Source organism: Myotis brandtii, unplaced genomic scaffold, assembly GCF_000412655.1.
Source record: "Myotis brandtii unplaced genomic scaffold, ASM41265v1 scaffold315, whole genome shotgun sequence".
Taxonomy (NCBI): Eukaryota; Metazoa; Chordata; class Mammalia; order Chiroptera; family Vespertilionidae; genus Myotis; species Myotis brandtii.
The window spans coordinates 557,102-574,042 of NW_005362075.1; the positions used below are offsets into that span (position 1 = coordinate 557,102).

The 16,941-nt window shown below is 36.4% G+C and overlaps 1 protein-coding gene across 1 annotated transcript in view; it reads left to right on the top strand.

The window, feature by feature from the left end:
- The first annotated feature begins 7,776 nt into the window (after window positions 1-7,776).
- UACA (uveal autoantigen with coiled-coil domains and ankyrin repeats) overlaps window positions 7,777-16,941 on the top strand; it is a 65,112-nt gene continuing 55,947 nt past the window's right edge. Inside the window, exons 1-3 of the mRNA XM_005870247.2 lie at window positions 7,777-8,186; window positions 10,425-10,558; window positions 15,255-15,343. Coding sequence (XP_005870309.1) covers window positions 8,148-8,186; window positions 10,425-10,558; window positions 15,255-15,343 — 262 coding nt within the window. The 5' untranslated portion in view covers window positions 7,777-8,147. The remainder of the gene's footprint in view (window positions 8,187-10,424; window positions 10,559-15,254; window positions 15,344-16,941) is intronic.

A 16,941-nucleotide genomic window follows, 5' to 3' on the forward strand; every position in this document is an offset into this window, starting at 1 on the left:
CCGGCTGGGGGGGGGGCCCCCCCCCCCCCGAGTGCACAAATTTTTGTGCACCGGGCCTCTAGTCTCATATATTTCTCTTCTGGATAATGTATCAAAAGTTGCTTGTCATCAACTCATTGTAGCTGTAATCTGTTGAGTCTACCCTGTAAATATAAGTATTTTATATGGATTTGCATGTATTTTAAAGTCTACTTGTTTACTTGTATCTATAAATTTCTTCTCAGGAGACCCTCTATTCTAAATAGTGAATAAATAAAGCAACTGTTGAACTCATTCAAGTTTAAAAAATCTTAATTACACCTTTTAACAGAAAAGAGATTAGAGTTCAATATAAACATTTTTAGTAATGGTCTTTTCTGCATGGTAGAATTATAGGTCATCTCTATTTTCATATATAAATTTAAATGTATTACAAATTTTCTACACTTTTACATTTTAAAAAATTTCATTATTTCTGAAAAAGTTATGAATTTGCAATTGATATTAATATGAGGTATTTCTATTCAAACTTGTAAGTGATTTCTTTTATGTTGATTTAGAGTTTAAAGTTAACATCCATTTAGGTCTACCTAGTGAAATAACTGTTCTGTGTTTGAATGCTATATTTATTCTCTTTTTTAGAAACAGTATTTCGACTCTTCCCAGAGGTACTTTGACTTGCTGCTTCTGAGTTTGATGAATTTCTCCTTTTCAAACCAATGCAGTGCCCTAGTATAGAAATGTATTCATTACAATATACTAGAGGCCCAGGACATGAAATTCGTGCATGGGTAGAGTCCCTAGGCCTAGCCGTCAATCAGGGCCAATCAGGGCCTTCCTTCCCCCGGCTGCCATCTGCTGGCTGAGGTCTTCCTTTGTTCCGTACCACCCCCTGGTGGTCAGTGCATATCATAGCAAGCGGTCGAACTCCCGAGGCAACAATTTGCATATTAGCCTTTTATTATATAGGTCTAGAGGCCTGGTGCACGAATTTGTGCATGGGTGGGGTCCGGCCAGCCCACCTCGATTGGGGCCGATCGGGCCAGGCCGGTCAGGGGGAGGGGACGTGGGAGGTTGGCTGGCTGGTCCCACCCCCTGGTGGAACTCCCGGTTGAACTCCCGGTCGAGGGTACAATTTGCATATCAGCCTTTTATTATATAGGACTAGAGGCCCGATGCATGAAAATTCGTGCAAGAGTAGGCCTTCCTTCCCCTGGCTGCTGGCACCGGCTTCCCTCTGGCACCCAGGACCTGGGCTGCTTCCCTCCTCTGGCCGATGGCAGGCACCTGGGACCCGGGCTGCTTCTTTCCGGCCGCCCGCAGGCACCCGGGACCTGGGCTGGCTTCCTTCCAGCCCCTGTCAGGAAGGAAGTCTGAAATGATGGCCGGTCTAATTAGCATATTACCCTTTTATTATTATAGACTAGAGGCCCGGTGCATGAAATCGTGCACAGGTAGGGTCCCTAGGCCTGGCCTGTGATCAGGGCCAATCGGGGCCTTCCTTTCCCTTGCTGCCAGATGAGTGCTGCCCCCTGGTGGTCAGTGCACATCATAGTGAGTGGTCAAACTCCTGGTTGGTCAAACTCCTGAGGGGATGATTTGCATATTGGCCTTTTATTATAGAGGATAGTTCCTTTTTAGAATGCTTTTTTTTTTATATCATGGGGCTTTTCTTGTAAGTATATGACGTTGACTTGCATAGATATGTTGAAATGTCAATAGCTTCATTTTAATCCAGAGTGAATTCATTATTTTTATTTTTAATTATGGTAAAAAACATATAATTTACCATTTTAACCATTTTTCTTTTTTAACAGCTTTATTGAGGAATAAGTCACATCTTTATTATTATTATTTTTAATCTTTATTGTTGAAAGCATTACATATGTCCCTTTTTCACCCCCAATGAATTCTTCTAGCTGCCCCCATCTCCTGCCCCAGGCCTTTATCCCCCTATTGTCTGTGCCCATGACTTACGCATATATTCTTACAAGTTCTTTGGTTGATCTCTTCCCATCCACCCACCTCCACCTTCCCTCTGAGATTTGACAGTCTGGATCTGTTTTGTTCTTCAGTTTATTTTGTTCATTAGATTCCACATATGAGTGTGAGATCATGTGATAATTGTCTTTCTCTGACTAGCTTATTTCACTTAGCATAATACTCTCCAGGTCCTTCTTTTTTTACTGCTGCATAGTTTTCCATGATGTAAATGTATCATAGCTTTTTAACCATTTATGCCATTTTAGCCATTTTTATGTGTACAGTTCAGTAGTGTTAACTATGTTCACATTGTTGTGCAATTGATTACCAGAGTTTTTTCATCTTGCCATTCTGAAATGCTATACCCATTAAACAACAACTCCCGATTTCCCTCTTTTCGTAGCCCCTGGTAACCACCATTCTACTTTTTGTTTCTATGAATTTGACTAATAGTGGAATCATATAGTATTTCTTTTTTTGGGACTGGTTTATTTCACTGTCTTCAAAATTCACTCATGTTATAGCATGTGACAGAATTTCCTTCCTTTTTATGGCTGAATAATATTTCATTGCATGTATATACCACATTTTGTTTATTCATCCATCAATGGACATTTGGGTTCTTTCTAGTTCTTGGTTATTGTGAATATGTTGCTATGAACCTGAATGTGCAAATACTTCTTCGAGACCCTGCTTTCAATTCTTTCAGATATATACCCCAAAGAGGGATTGCTGGATCATATGATAATTCTATTTTTAATTTTCTGAGGAATTGCCATCCTGTTTTTCATAGTGATTGCACCATTTTTCATTCCCAGCAACAGTCCACAAGGGTTCCAATTTCTCCACATCCTTGTCAGTACTTAATATTTTATGTTTCTTTTTATAGTAGCCATCCCAATGGATATGAAGTGATAACTCATTATGCTTTTGATTTGCATTTTTCTAATGATTAATGGTGTTAAGCATCTATAATAATAAAAGTGTAATATGCTAATTAGACCAGACAGCTGAACGACCTTCTGGATGAAGCCTGGGCTGGGAGGGCTGAGGCAGGCTGCCATGGCTGCGAGGGCCAAACCCCTTGCACGAATTTCATGCATCAGGCCTCTAGTCTTTTTATATGCTTTTTGGTCATTTGAATGTCATCTTTGAAGAAATGTCTATTCAGGTCCTTTGTCCATTTTTTAATTAGGTTGTTTCTTTAGACCTCTCTCTTTTTAAAAAATCTTTATTGTTGAAAGTATTATATATGTCCCCTTTTTCCTCCCCATTGGCCTCTTCTATCCTGCCCCCACCCCAGGCTTTCACCACCCTATTGTCTATGTCCATGGACTATGCATATATGCATACAGGTTCTTTGGTTGATCTCTTCCCACCCACCCACCCACCTTTCCCTACCTTCCTCTGAGATTCCACAGTCTGTTCCATGCCTCTATGTCTCTGGGTCTATTTTGTTCATTAGTTTATTTTGTTCATTAGATTCCACATATGAGTGAGATCATGTGATACTTACCTTTCTCTGCCAGGCTTATTTCACTTAGCATAATACTCTCCAGGTCCATCCATGCTGTTTGGAGTTCTTTATATATTCTGCATTCTAGCCCTTTATCAGACATATGACTTGCAGATATTTTCTCCCATTCCATAGGTTGCCTTTTCACTGTGTTAATGATATCTTTCAATGTGCAAAGTTTTAAGTTTGATGTTGTTCCATTTGTCTAGTTTTACTTTTGTTGTCTGTAAGGGTGTCATCTCTAAAAAATCATTGTCAAATCCAATGTCATGAAGCTTTTACCTGTATTTTCTTTTAGGAGTTTTATAATTGGATCTTAAATTTAGGTCTTTAATCATTTTGAATTGTTTTTGTATATGGTGTAAGACAACCTTACTCTTCTATGTGGATATCCAGTTTCCCCAGCATCATATGTTGAAGAGACTGTCCTTCCCCCATTGAGTGGCCTTAGCACTTTTGTTGAAGATCATTTGACCCTATATATCTGGGTTTATCTGTGGGCTTTCTATTCTATTTCATTGATCTATGTATCTGTCTTCATGCCAGTGCCACACTGTTTTATTTATTTATTTTTTTAATATATTTTATTGATTTTTTACAGAGAGGAAGGGAGAGAGATAGAGAGTTAGAAACATCGATGAGAGAGAAACATCCATCAGCTGCCTCCTGCACATCTCCTACTGGGGATGTGCCCGCAACCCAGGTACATGCCCTTGACTGGAATCGAACCTGGGACCTTTCAGTCCGCAAGCCGACGCTCTATCCACTGAGCCAAACCGGTCACGGCTGTGCCACACTGTTTTAATTATTGTGCCTTTCTAATATGTTTTGAAATCAGGAAGTGTGAGACATCCAATCTTGTTTTTCTTTTTCAAGATTGTTTGGCTGTTTGGGGGGTTCTCTTGAGATTCAATATGAGTTTTAGGATGAATTTTTCTACTTCTGCAAAAAAATGAAATTTTGATAGGGATTGTGTTGAATCTGTGGGTCACTTTGGGTAGTGTTGACACATAAAGTATTAAATCTTCCAGTCCATGAGCACAGATGCATTTCTATTTATTGTGTCTTCTCTAATTTCTTTCAGCAGTATTTTGTAGTTTCAGTGTACAGTTCTTTTACCTTCTTGATTAGTTTTATTCCTAATTGTAATTTTTTATGTTACTGTAAATGAAATCATGTTTTTAATTTTATTTTTTGGATTGTTCATTGTAAGCATATGGAAACACAATTGATTTTTGTGTGTTAATTTTGTATCCTACAACTTTGCTGAATTTATTTATTAGTTCTAAGAGTTCTTTTTCCCTGTGGTATTTTTAGGTTTTTGTACATACATATAGATCAGGTTATCTGCACACAGTTTTACTTCTTTTTCAATTTGGATGCCTTTATTTCATTTTCTTGCCTAACTGCTCAGGTTAGGACTTCCAATACTATGTTGAATAAAATTAGCGAGAGTGGGCATCCTTATCTTGTTTCCAACCTTAGAGAAAAAAAATTTCAGTCTTTCACTATTGAATGATTTTAGCTCTATGCTTTCCATATATGGCCTTTATTATGCTGAGATAGTTTTCTTCTATTTCTTGTTTGTTGAGTGTTTTTTTAATCATGAAAGATGTTGAATCTTGTCTAATGCTTTTTCTACACCAATTGATATGATCATGTGATTTTTGTCCTTAATTCTGTTAATGTGGTGTATTACATTGCAATTTAAATATGTTGTAAATCCCATTTGTTATGGTGTATAATGCTTTTAATGTGCTAGTGAATTCATTATTTTGAAGCAAATATCAGACATGGGCAGTAAGCTAATAAACAGATAAACATCCTATATAATAAAAGGGTAATATGTAAATTGACCCTAACAGCAGAACGACTGGGAATAACTGGTCACTATGACACACACTGACCACCAGGGGGCAGACGCTCAATGCAGGATCTGCCCTCTGGTGGTCAGGGCACCCCCACAGGGGGAGCTCTGCTCAGCCACAAGCCAGGCTGATGGCTGCCAGTATAGCAGTGGTGGTAGGAGCCTCTCCCGCCTCCTCAGCAGCGCTAAGGACATCCGGCTGCAGCTTAGGCCTCCCCGCTGGCAAGTGGACATCCCCCGAGGGCTCCCGGGCTGCCAGAGGGATGTCTGACTGCCAGCTTCGGCCCGATCCCCCAGGGAGTGGGCCTTAGCCAGCAGGTGGCCATCCTCCGAGGGGTCCCAGAGTGCGAGAGGGCATAGGCGGGGCTAGGGGGACCCCCCCCCCCCAGTGCACAAATTTTTGTGCACCGGGCCTCTAGTATAATATAATGGCAGATACTGATTAGCATTATAAAGAAAAGTAAAACAGGGCAGGAAGTTAAAGAGTGCAGACACCCTGGAGTTTGCAGTGGGGCTGGGGCTGTTTAGTACAGAGGTTTGAGAAGCCTTTTGAGGAAGTGACATTTAAGAAGAACCCAAATGAAGAACCTGAAGGAGGAATCTTGTAGGCACAGAGGACAGCAAAGGTGGAAATTTACCTAGAGTCTTGGGAAATGTGTGAGAAGGAGGGTGTGAGAGTAGGAACAGGAGATTAAGTCACAGTCTGTGGAGGCTCAGGACAGGAGGGCATGTAAATTCTGAATCCTGAGCCTTTGCAGGGACAGCTCCTTATATGGCTTTGAATATTTGTTACAGGTTTCCCCTTTTCTTTCTATTTCCTTTGCCTTTGCTGTCCTATTTCTAGAAAGAATGTGCTTGCTTTGTTAACCAAAGGACAGATCCTGAGTTCTATTCCAGATTTCCTTTCAAGAAGGGTGTAATACAGTGGGTGGAGTCTCTGGGTCCAGCCAAGAATTCATTGTGATGTCTAATGTGATTTGAGGGGGAAAAAATCATTGTTTCAGAAATAATACATTATGGTCTGTGACCTTATTATATATCTTATAATTAGAATATGTGCCTAATATTTTAAATGTAAGTAGTAGGAAGTTGATTTTTTTATGAAGTTCATAACAATTTTTAACCGGCAGCATGCATGTTCTATAGTAAGTATAGCAGTTACCTCCTTCATAAAAACAACGTGTTGGAATGTTTTGAATTCTTATGAAACACTTTTCCCAAACCTGTCTTTCTGGAGGAAGTATAAATTATTCTCATGCTGTTGAAGTAACTAGAAGGTAAAAAAACACCCTGGAGCTTGCAGATGTTTGTTATGGTCCTTGATAATGTAAGGAATGTTGGTATAAATATGCAAAACATTATCAGAATGTGGAGAAATTATCTGCTTTGTCCCCAAAAAAGGTTTTATTTACAGTCTAGCTCAGGGGTGGGCAAACTTTTTGACCCGAGGGCCACAATGGGTTCTTAAACTGGACCGGAGGGCCGGAACAAAAGCATGGATGGAGTGTTTGTGTGAACTAATATAAATTCAAAGTAAACATCATTACATAAAAGGGTACGGTCTTTTTTTTTTTTTTTTAGTTTTATTCATTTCAAATGGGCCAGATCCGGCCCGCGGGCCATAGTTTGCCCACGGCTGGTCTAGCTCAATGTTTAATATACATTTACCTCCTTTAGTATTTAATCAGTTTTTTTAAAATCCCAGAATCCTGATAATTTGATTTTCCACTATTAAAATACTTACTTGTCATATCAGGCAGGGGTCTAAACTTGGAAATTAAGAGTACTGAGTTAAATTTAAAATTTGTTGAAAAGTATTCATCATGATGCAGTCTATTTAATGTCTTGGCAGTGCCTCTGGCTCTTCTCATTTAACATGTTAGGAGACAGACTGGCAGCATTTGTAAACTGAAACCTTGTTGTGTGCAGGAGAGTGACAGGGGTAGGAAGGAAAATGGACAAAATTCGAAAGAGTTACTATATGTGTTTCCTTAAATTAAAGTGTGACACATTTGCTTAAAATAGAATTTTATATTCTGTTTACCAAGGTTATTATAAGTTCACCATAGATGATCCTAAGACTGAATGAAGCTGATTTTAAATATTATTTTGTGGAATAACCAAATTTGACTCTTAACAGTATTGTCATAATGTCACACAAATTGTTTTGATAAACTAAGCATGTTTTACAATACGTTTGAGTCATTGGTCCCCCAGTAGACCTGAAATTTATTACTCAGAGGAGAAGCATGCATTTACAGTATATTCTTAGCTGCTGCTTGCTTTCTGTCACTCAGCTGTCAAGTCCTATGGAATCTAAAATAGACCTGACCAATGGGAGAAAGCCTCCACACTGTTTACAGATGATTCGGATGTGGTCAGTTTTATCCTGCATTACAGCGTCTCTGTTGCAGTGTTGAGGCAGCAGGATGCAGAGTGCACTTCAAATTTTCCACCGGAGTTCCTGACAGGGAAGCTTTGAAGGACAGCTTCTAAAGAATAAGAAATAGGAGGAGTTACAGTACCTGACTTGGGGCTGCTCTTATTCAAATTCTGCACAGCAAGGAAGATAATTTTCAGGCGTTATGAAGGCGGAGAAGGATCCCGAAGATGAAGAAAATATCGTTAGAGATCCAAGCTAAGTGTAGCGCAGCATGGGGATTGGAGAACAGGAAGAGTTGTAAAGAGAGGGCCAAGTCACACTGATTAGGAGTTTGTCTGCTGGCTTGCTTTGTCAGCTACAGAGATTTGTAACTTAATTTGTAGTCGTTTGCTGTTAGCAACAAAAACTAAGTTCTGTCTATGATGAACTGTTGGTTTTCTTGTGCTCCTAAGAACAAAGTAGGTATCCCTGTAGTCCGGTGTAACAAAAGATTCTGTTAGGCTTTGTGAACTGTATTCGTTTAAAATGTACTACTGTTTTATTAATTTTGGTTTCTTTGTCATATTCTTTCTGATTTATCTGATTAACAGATTGGGGTTAGTAATAGAAAACAAAAAGTTTTTGTTTCTTTTTCTAGGTTTAAAAATCACATAGTAGAATCTTTTTTCCCCCCCATGTAGTAGAATCTTAATAACTGAGCAGTATTTCTGTTAACTGACAGTTGAGCAAAAGGGAAAACTGTGCTTGGTGGTGTAGAAGTGAAAATCACATGATAATATGAGACTAATCACCTTTAATTATCTTTTTATAAGTCTTACTTTCGGATTTTACCATTTTTTAGTGTTTTAAATAGCTCCTTTCTCTACCAGCAAATTTACTTGGAAATAAATTTGAGATTGCTTTAACTGCAAGGATAACTTAATCAATTTAGATCAAGTATTTGTGTGACTTAATACCTTAGGTGTTTGAAAACACAGTATCCGAGACCTACATCTACTACTATTCTTCAATTTAGAATCAGTAAACTGTTTGTTTTGTTCTAAAGCTAAAGAAAGCAGATACCTAAAATGTAGTTTAGCCTTTGAGTCAATAAGTAGAACTATCTCTACTCATAGTTGTCAGTTTGAATTTTTGAAATTAGAAGGAAGTGGGTTCATCTCCAGATTTGATGAATTTAGAGACAACAATTTTGAAGTCTGTGTAGGTACTTGAATCAGATTCTATTTCAGGAGTGGGTTAAAATTTTAAGGTATTTATTTTTTTCCATATTTAACTTTCATATTTATTTTTTACTTCAAGTATTTAATAAATACATTGCTTATTTAGCTAGAAAATTGGCAATTTTTTTCTTTCAGTTTGGAGGGGATAGTAGATATAAAATAATCATATTGATCAAACACTTATGCCTCATATAAGTGATTAATTTCCCTCCCCCCCAGAAATTTATTATGGTATTTATGGACATAGGAATTGCTTTGTCAGTTAAGTCAAAAACATGTATATCACTTTTTGCCCTAGAAATAATACTGGACTTAACACAGAATTTAGCAATAAGTTTACTCTATAATATTTTAAAAGGCTAAAATAATGTATATTTTAGTTCTGGGTTCTACATTTCTGCTTACTAAGAGAAGATCCAAGTTTTTGGTTTCAGAATGTCTTGAATGTGTTTTCTCCAATCAAAGCTAGGTTTGATTCGATTAGACCGTATTTTAAAAATTGCTTTTTTTCTTCCTTGTAAATACATGTACAGTGAGCTTTTGTTAAAATTAAAAATCTTTTTTAAAACAAAAATAATGTATGTTGAAGGTAAATAAGAAGGAAGAAAATGAAAGTCACCTGTATCTATTATTTTAGGATTTTTAAGTAGTTACTACTTCAGAGTCCTTTGTAGAGTTTTTTCCTATGTAGAAGTTTCTTTTTACCCTAATATAAGCATAATGAATTGCTTTCTCTGTTGAGTGTGTGTCTGTGTATAATTTGCCTTTTGCTAAAGTTGGGAAGGAGGTTTTTGTTGCTGTTTTTAAATATGTTTTGATTTTTAGAGAGAGAGGAAGGGAGAGGGATAGATAGAAACATCGATGAGAGATCATCCATCAACTGCCTCCTGCACATCCGAGCCCGCAACTCAGGCATGTGCCCTGATCAGGAATCAACCTTGACCTCTTGGTTCCTGGGTCAATGCTCAACCACTGGACAGGAAGAAGTTTTTAAAATGTGTGCAGAATTCTGCATCTAAAAGGTTTTGAAACGGATGTAACCAGAACCAAATCTGAAAGCATGAGTTAGAGATAGGAAAAGCACACTGATTGTGGAAATCATGAGAAATCATGGTTGGGCTTGGCCATTTAAGTCATTTAATGTTCCTGGGGCCTTGACTTTTCATCTGTTAATTGGGATGATAGTTTTAGTTTACTAGGGTTGTTTAAGTAATTTATGCCTGGCACAGGGTAGGTGTTCATCAATTATTAATTTTCTTTCTTTGTTCCGAAGGCAAAGAAAACAAAGCAGAGAACATGAGAAATGTGCTTTTTCTCAAAAGTCTAATTTAATATAGTTCTTCTTTATCATGTTTCTGAAAGGTTCTCTCTGTGAAATTAGCACAGCAGGGAAAAGGAAACTGAGTGATGTATATGCAATATTGCTTTTCCTTTCTTCTTTAGTATATGATGTTTACTCTTTTTTTATTTTTGTAGCATGCAGCAGATTGGAACAAATATGATGACCGATTGATGAAAGCAGCAGAAAGGGGAGATGTAGAAAAAGTGTCCTCAATCCTTGCCAAAAAGGGGGTCAATCCAGGCAAGCTAGATGTGGAAGGCAGATCTGTGTAAGTATTATTGATGATAATTTCCTAAAGGGAATTTGGGAAGACCCTTGGGAAACAAATGAAGTTTGTAAATTGTGGTTATCAACTTTTTAAATTAAAAAGTATTTATCAAACCCGACATTATAAAATCTTACGAACATCACTTTTAAACATTGTTCTCAATTTGAAAGATTTCCAAGCTAGAGAGAGAATACTAAGGTACTACCTGTAGTCTAGTTCTTTAGGCCTTGTGGCAAACCACAGCCTGCATTATTTAGTGCATTTGCTCTATAACTTTTTTTATGTTCCTTATCATATTTAATCCTCGCAGTGGCCCTCTAAAAGAAGTAGGAAATGTTTACAGAGCTGGGATATGAAACCAAGTTTCTATCTTAAAAAGAGTTCTATAAATTGCACTGTCTTTTCCTCAAAACTCCCAATTCATTTGTATATTTGGGGAAATGAGAATTAAATTTAGTTTAAATGAAAATGTTTATAGTAAAAAGGAAGGCAGAATAGCTTGTGTGGCTCAGGGTGACATAGGCAGTGATCCTTCCCTTTGCTGCTGTGTCACTGAGGACTACTGGCTTGTTTACATGATCTTTTCTCCCCTCCCTCCTCTGTCTTCATTACTTCCCTTTCTGCTTAGGATGGGGGTCAGTTGAGTTAAAGGGTAAACTCTAGGTTCTGTTACTATCATCTATAATTATAGCAGTTAAAACCAAATCTGGGAAACCTTCCAAAGTTCATTTCCTGAAATTTCTCTCAGTCTTATACTTGCATGAATTTATTTAGAATATCATGACTGGCAACCAGATAATAAATATAGCAATGAATATTAAGAAAGGAACAGTTAATTCTTTTTTTATGTCTTTACATCCTTTTGTTTATTTATTTTTAAATCTTTATTGTTGAAAGTATTACATATGTCCCCTTTTTCTCCCCATTGTCCTCTTCTAGCCCATCCCTGCCCCTCACCCCCTACCCCAGGCCTTCACCACCTATTGTCTGGGTCCATGGGTTATCCTCCTCCACCCCTTCTCTCTGAGATTCCACAGTCTGTCCCATGCTTCTGTGTCTCTGGATTATTTTGGTGAATAGTTAATTCTTGATATGGGCACTATCTTAGAATGCTTAGATATTTGAGAATAGTAAAAATAACAAAGCATGACTTAAAAATAGTTTTTAAGAGCAATAAAGTTTGAAAAGTTTCAGTTTTTCTCTATTCTTTTAATTTTATTCAGTAGGCAATTTGATAGCTACAGAAACATTGGTTATTTTGAGTCCTACTCCTTCCTATTTTGACTAAATTTTAAGCTATTTATAGGGCTCACAGTATAAATGGTGAAACCTTAATATTTAAAACTGACTTTGTTTTTCATTTTTCTTGTTTTCCCTAAATACCAAGATGTTAAAAAATGAAGGGAATCTTCTTTGTGATTGAAAATCTTCACTGAAACCTTTCTTCAGTTTTGCCTGTCCACGCTTTCAGTGTTTTGAATTAATGGTTGCTTGAGTTTTTGCTCAGATTTTTTTTGGATCTAAATCAATTTTGAGTGAAATTATTTATACTAAAGGTCAAAGTTATAAAAACTTGATATAATTTGATGAACTATGAACATAATTTTGTGAAATATTTGAGTTATTTTTGAGGTTTTCACTATAAGAAATAGAGTTCTTTCTGGGATTTATAGGATAAAATATTTTCCTTTTGTTACTCACAAACTGTATTCTCCCTTAATTAAAGCATTTTATACTTAGTCAAATACAACCTGTTACAAATATATTTTGTGTATTATGTATAATTATAAAAATAATTTCATTTTGGATGATTTGGGGGAGGGGGTTTAATTTGAAAATTTAAGACAAAAGCAACAAGTGCTCCTTGAACTCAATCTAATTTCAAAAACAAGATATTTGGAGCCTGGCCATAGTCACTACAAGGATCTGTTTTCTTCCTGTTCACCTCTCTCCTAAGTTGCAGTCCTTTGCCAATGCAAAAGGGTTAGATTCACCAAGAAACCTCCCTGCCACTTGGAGAGCTATGGATTCCAATTCCCATCTCCCCAACCCCTCAAGCTGTCAGATGTGCTGTTCAGCTTTTCAGATGTTTTCTCTGGAATCAGTAATTGCTTCTAGCCAAAAATAGCCTCGAACACCAAGCCCTCCTCCTCTCTGGGCCTCTGGCCTCATAATTTTTCACTATCTTGTTAGCTTACTGCTGACTTCATACTTATGTCTTATATTTTATGTAGCTTTTCTAGTTGTCCTCAGAGGTAGGGACTGTCCAAATTTTCTGCATTTCTGTTATGGAAGTAGAAGTACATGTCTTGTTTAAAAAAGAAAATGTATTGCCTTTTTTAATTGTAAAAGAGTATTTCTGTAATGCAGTTTTTTTTCAAATTTCCTTGACAACTCTGTATACAATTTAGTGATTGCTATATCTTCTTTCTGATGCACATCTACTTTTAGCACACCAGGATTAAAAATGCATTTTGGATTGTTGAGATTTCTACCCTTTAGTACATCATTAGTGTATAATATTGATTTATTTTGAAGAAAGAAGTCTTCCAAATTTTGTAAGCTAAGAAATGAAAACAGGCAAACAAAAAATATCACTAAGATTGTTGGGAAAATAAAAACCTGTGCTTGAAAGAAATTACCATTCCTCAAGAGGTTATAATGGTGCAGTGCATAGGATAATTCCCCACTTCTATGCTGCAAAGAGATTAATACCCTCAACCTTATAGCATTTTAATTCCCGTAAAAGCAGAATTTATTCAACTCTTAAGAATACTGTATTCCTTTTATCAGAAATACCTCTTTTTCTCTAATTCAAATTGTACCAAATCTGTTTAATTAGTAGTGCTTGGTCTCTAGTTTACATTTATATCCATCATAGAGATGCATGACTAAATGTTGTACTATCTTGAAGTGAATTTGTAAACTCCAGATTTTGTCTCTAAGCATTCAGTTATTTAAATATTTGAGGGCTCATCATCTGACTAGGTCAGCGGTTCTCAACCTGTGGGTCGCGACCCCTTTGGGGGTCAAACTACCCTTTCACAGGGGTCTCCTAAGACCATCGGAAAGCACATATATAATTACATATTGTTTTTGTGATTAATCACTATGCTTTAATTATGTTCAATTTGTAACAATGAAATTGGGGGTCACCACCACAACATGAACTATATTAAGCCTTTTTGGTCCAACCTCGAGGCTGACTCGACAGACCAGGCGCTAGGAGCAGGTCTAACGTCGAGCAATAAGAACATTAAAAAGTTCAACATTCAATCCCGTCAATTAATTTGGACCAAACTATTTGAATTCCAAAAATAACATTGGACTGCAAAAGGTTAAAGGGTCGCGGCATTAGGAAGGTTGAGAACCACTGGACTAGGTTGCTTCTGGGAATATAATAGGAAACAAAACAGACGAAAATCCTTGCTTTTATGGAGTTTATAGTTGAGTGGGAAGATATTGATAGACTATAAAGAAAATAAATCCTGAATTTATATGTTATATTACAAAATGTGTAATTCTATATAGAGTAATAAAGGTGGATTGGGAACTGGAGTACTGAGGTTTCAGGGAATGGGGAAATATAAATCCTTTAAATGATGTGGTCAGGAAAGACCCCTGATGAGAAATTCGGAGTGTTTCTGTATCCAGGCACCTTTTATAAGCACTTACTCATCCTTTATCTCCTGCCATCTCCAGAGTGGTTATTGTTTAGGGCCTCAGTTTTATTTAAACCTGATGTATCACTTGCCAACAAGTCTTCTGTATTTACTTACCAGTTTAGATTTGGTGGAGTACAGTCAATGTAAGTTCTTATTGCATGCAAATATTTCTGTAAATATATTTTGATTAACAAAGTGTTAGATGTTCAAAGAAACAGTGGGATATTTTATTTTGTGTTTGGAATACTTGATGGCTTAAAGTTAATTTCTAAGCAGGCTTTACTTGCCTTATTAGGAAAATTGTTCAATTATGTCTGTTTAAAGGCTGGAACTCCTATATATCTAATACAAGAAAAAAACCTATCAATCAGTTATACAGGTCCATGAGCAAAAGGAAGAATTAATGGTAGTCGTTGGTACTTTTGGAGAAGAAGATGATGCTAGTTCTTTTATGGTTTTTAAGTGTAATTTATTTTGTTGTTTTGAAGACTTTTCTATCCTAGGTTTAATGTGATAATTCTAAAAAGAAGGGATAGGATTTTGATGAGTCTTTGGCCTTAGTATTCTGCTGTAACTTCATTTGTTTGGGCAGTTTCAGTGTATTTGAAACTAAGCAAAATATATATTTAATTTATTATATTTACTAGTATATCACTGCTGATAGAAAATTTTCAGTGTGTTTATTAAGTTTCAAGCACCAGTACCTTCTACTTGAAATAATAAACTATAGAGCTAATGATTTATAGTACATATTTTCTATTATTAAGACTATTGAATATTAGAATATTCCATTGGTTCTAAGAGGTATTTCTAGAAAGTATTGGCCCCTTATATATATTGGGGGTAAAATGAGTTTTCCAGTATATGGGATAGTGGTTTTTTTTCTTGTATTAAATATATAGGAGTTCCAGCCTTTAAAACATTTGTGTGTGTGTGTGTGTGTGTGTGTTGAATAAAAGGTGACATCCGTGTAACAGTTCAGTTGACTTTTGATAGTTTTATGGCATAATAAATATTTTCTTTTTCTTTAGCTTCCATGTGGTGGCCTCAAAGGGTAATCTTGAGTGTTTGAATGCCATCCTTGTAAATGGAGTTGATATTACAACCACTGACACTGCAGGTATGTTTGCCTCCATAGTCAATTACAAAACAGAAAGATACAAGCATTATCTAATGCTAATTTTCTTATTCAGACCTAAATGTGACTTTAAAAGAGAAGTCCTTAATTTTCTGGGGTTTTTTTTTGTGTGTGGTTTTTTTTTTAAGTAGTTGAGAAAAGATTTACTTCTGAGGTATCATGAGGGAGAGGTCAAGTACCGTAATCCTTTAATAGAAAGGATTACTGAACTGATGAGCAGTTGAAGACCTGAAGTCCAGTGCTGGTCTTGGTAGTGTTATAGTATCTTAAAATCTCAGGTTTTGAGGAACCATTCTGGGCCATTTAGTTTATACTCATTCTGTTCAGTATATGAATCCTCTATGTTGTAAGGTCACTTGGCATTTGGTTGGATATGCTTTGTGATGGGAACTAACTGCCTCATAACAACAAGAGCATTACCAATAATGATCATAACAAGAATGGCTGACACATAACATGGAAGTGCTTTATAGGTGCTAACTCCTTTTATCCCTACATCATCTCAATGAGACTGTGAGGCACGGGGTCTTTCAGTGGATACGTCGCTGTCAGAGTCTGTGTTCTTAATTATTATGCCTCACAAGGAAACCTGTTCTATGTTTGGCTAGCTAAGTACATTAAAAAAATTATTTCTTGTAGATAGTTCAGGTCTATCCCTTACCACAGTTTCTGCTTAAACTTAGTCCTACCTATATCTGTCTTTTAAAATCTTACAATGTAAGTCTTTGTGCATATCACAAGGTAGACCTTTAAGTATTTGAACACAATTATTGCTCTTCTTCAATGAGTATGTTAGTTTTCTATTCATTAGGATGATTGTTCTCAGTTCTCTGGGACTCTTGATAGCTTATTTCTCTGCATCTCTACTTTGTTATTCATGTAAATAGGAGGTGACCTAGAACAGAGAATTTCCTTAATATTTTATTCTATGAGGTCATGCTTGGATAAATAAATACATTCCTATTGTGCCAGTACCAGGCAGTTTTGAGAACCATGGCTTGGTAATATAGCTTGATATCTGGTATTGTAATCCCTCCAACTTTGTTCTTCTTTCTCAGGATTGCTGTGGCTATTCGAGGTCTTTTTTATTCCACATGTATTTTTGGAGAGTTTGCTCTAGATCTTTGAAGTATGCTGTTGGTATTTTAATGGGGATTGCATTAAATCTATAGATTGCTTTGGGTAGTATGGACATTTTAATGATGTTGATTCTACCAGTGCATGAACATGGTATGTTATTCCATTTGTTTATGTCTTCCTCTGTTTCTTTTTTCAATGTCCTGTAGTTTTCCAAGTACAGGTCTTTTACCTCCTTAGTTAAGTTTATTCCTAGGTATCTTAATTTTTTTGGTGCAATGGTAAATGGGATTGTTTTTTTTTGTTTTTCTTTCTGTGGTTTCATTACTGGTGTATAAAAAGGCCATAGATTTCTGGGTGTTAATTTTGTATCCTGCTAAAGGGTGTCCCAAAATTCAAGCAAGAAGTAATTTTGATAGAAAACACAGGTTTATAATTAAAAATTGTAAATTTTTTATTGATTCATAAAGTATACAGTATAGAGTTATGTATGGAATAGCATA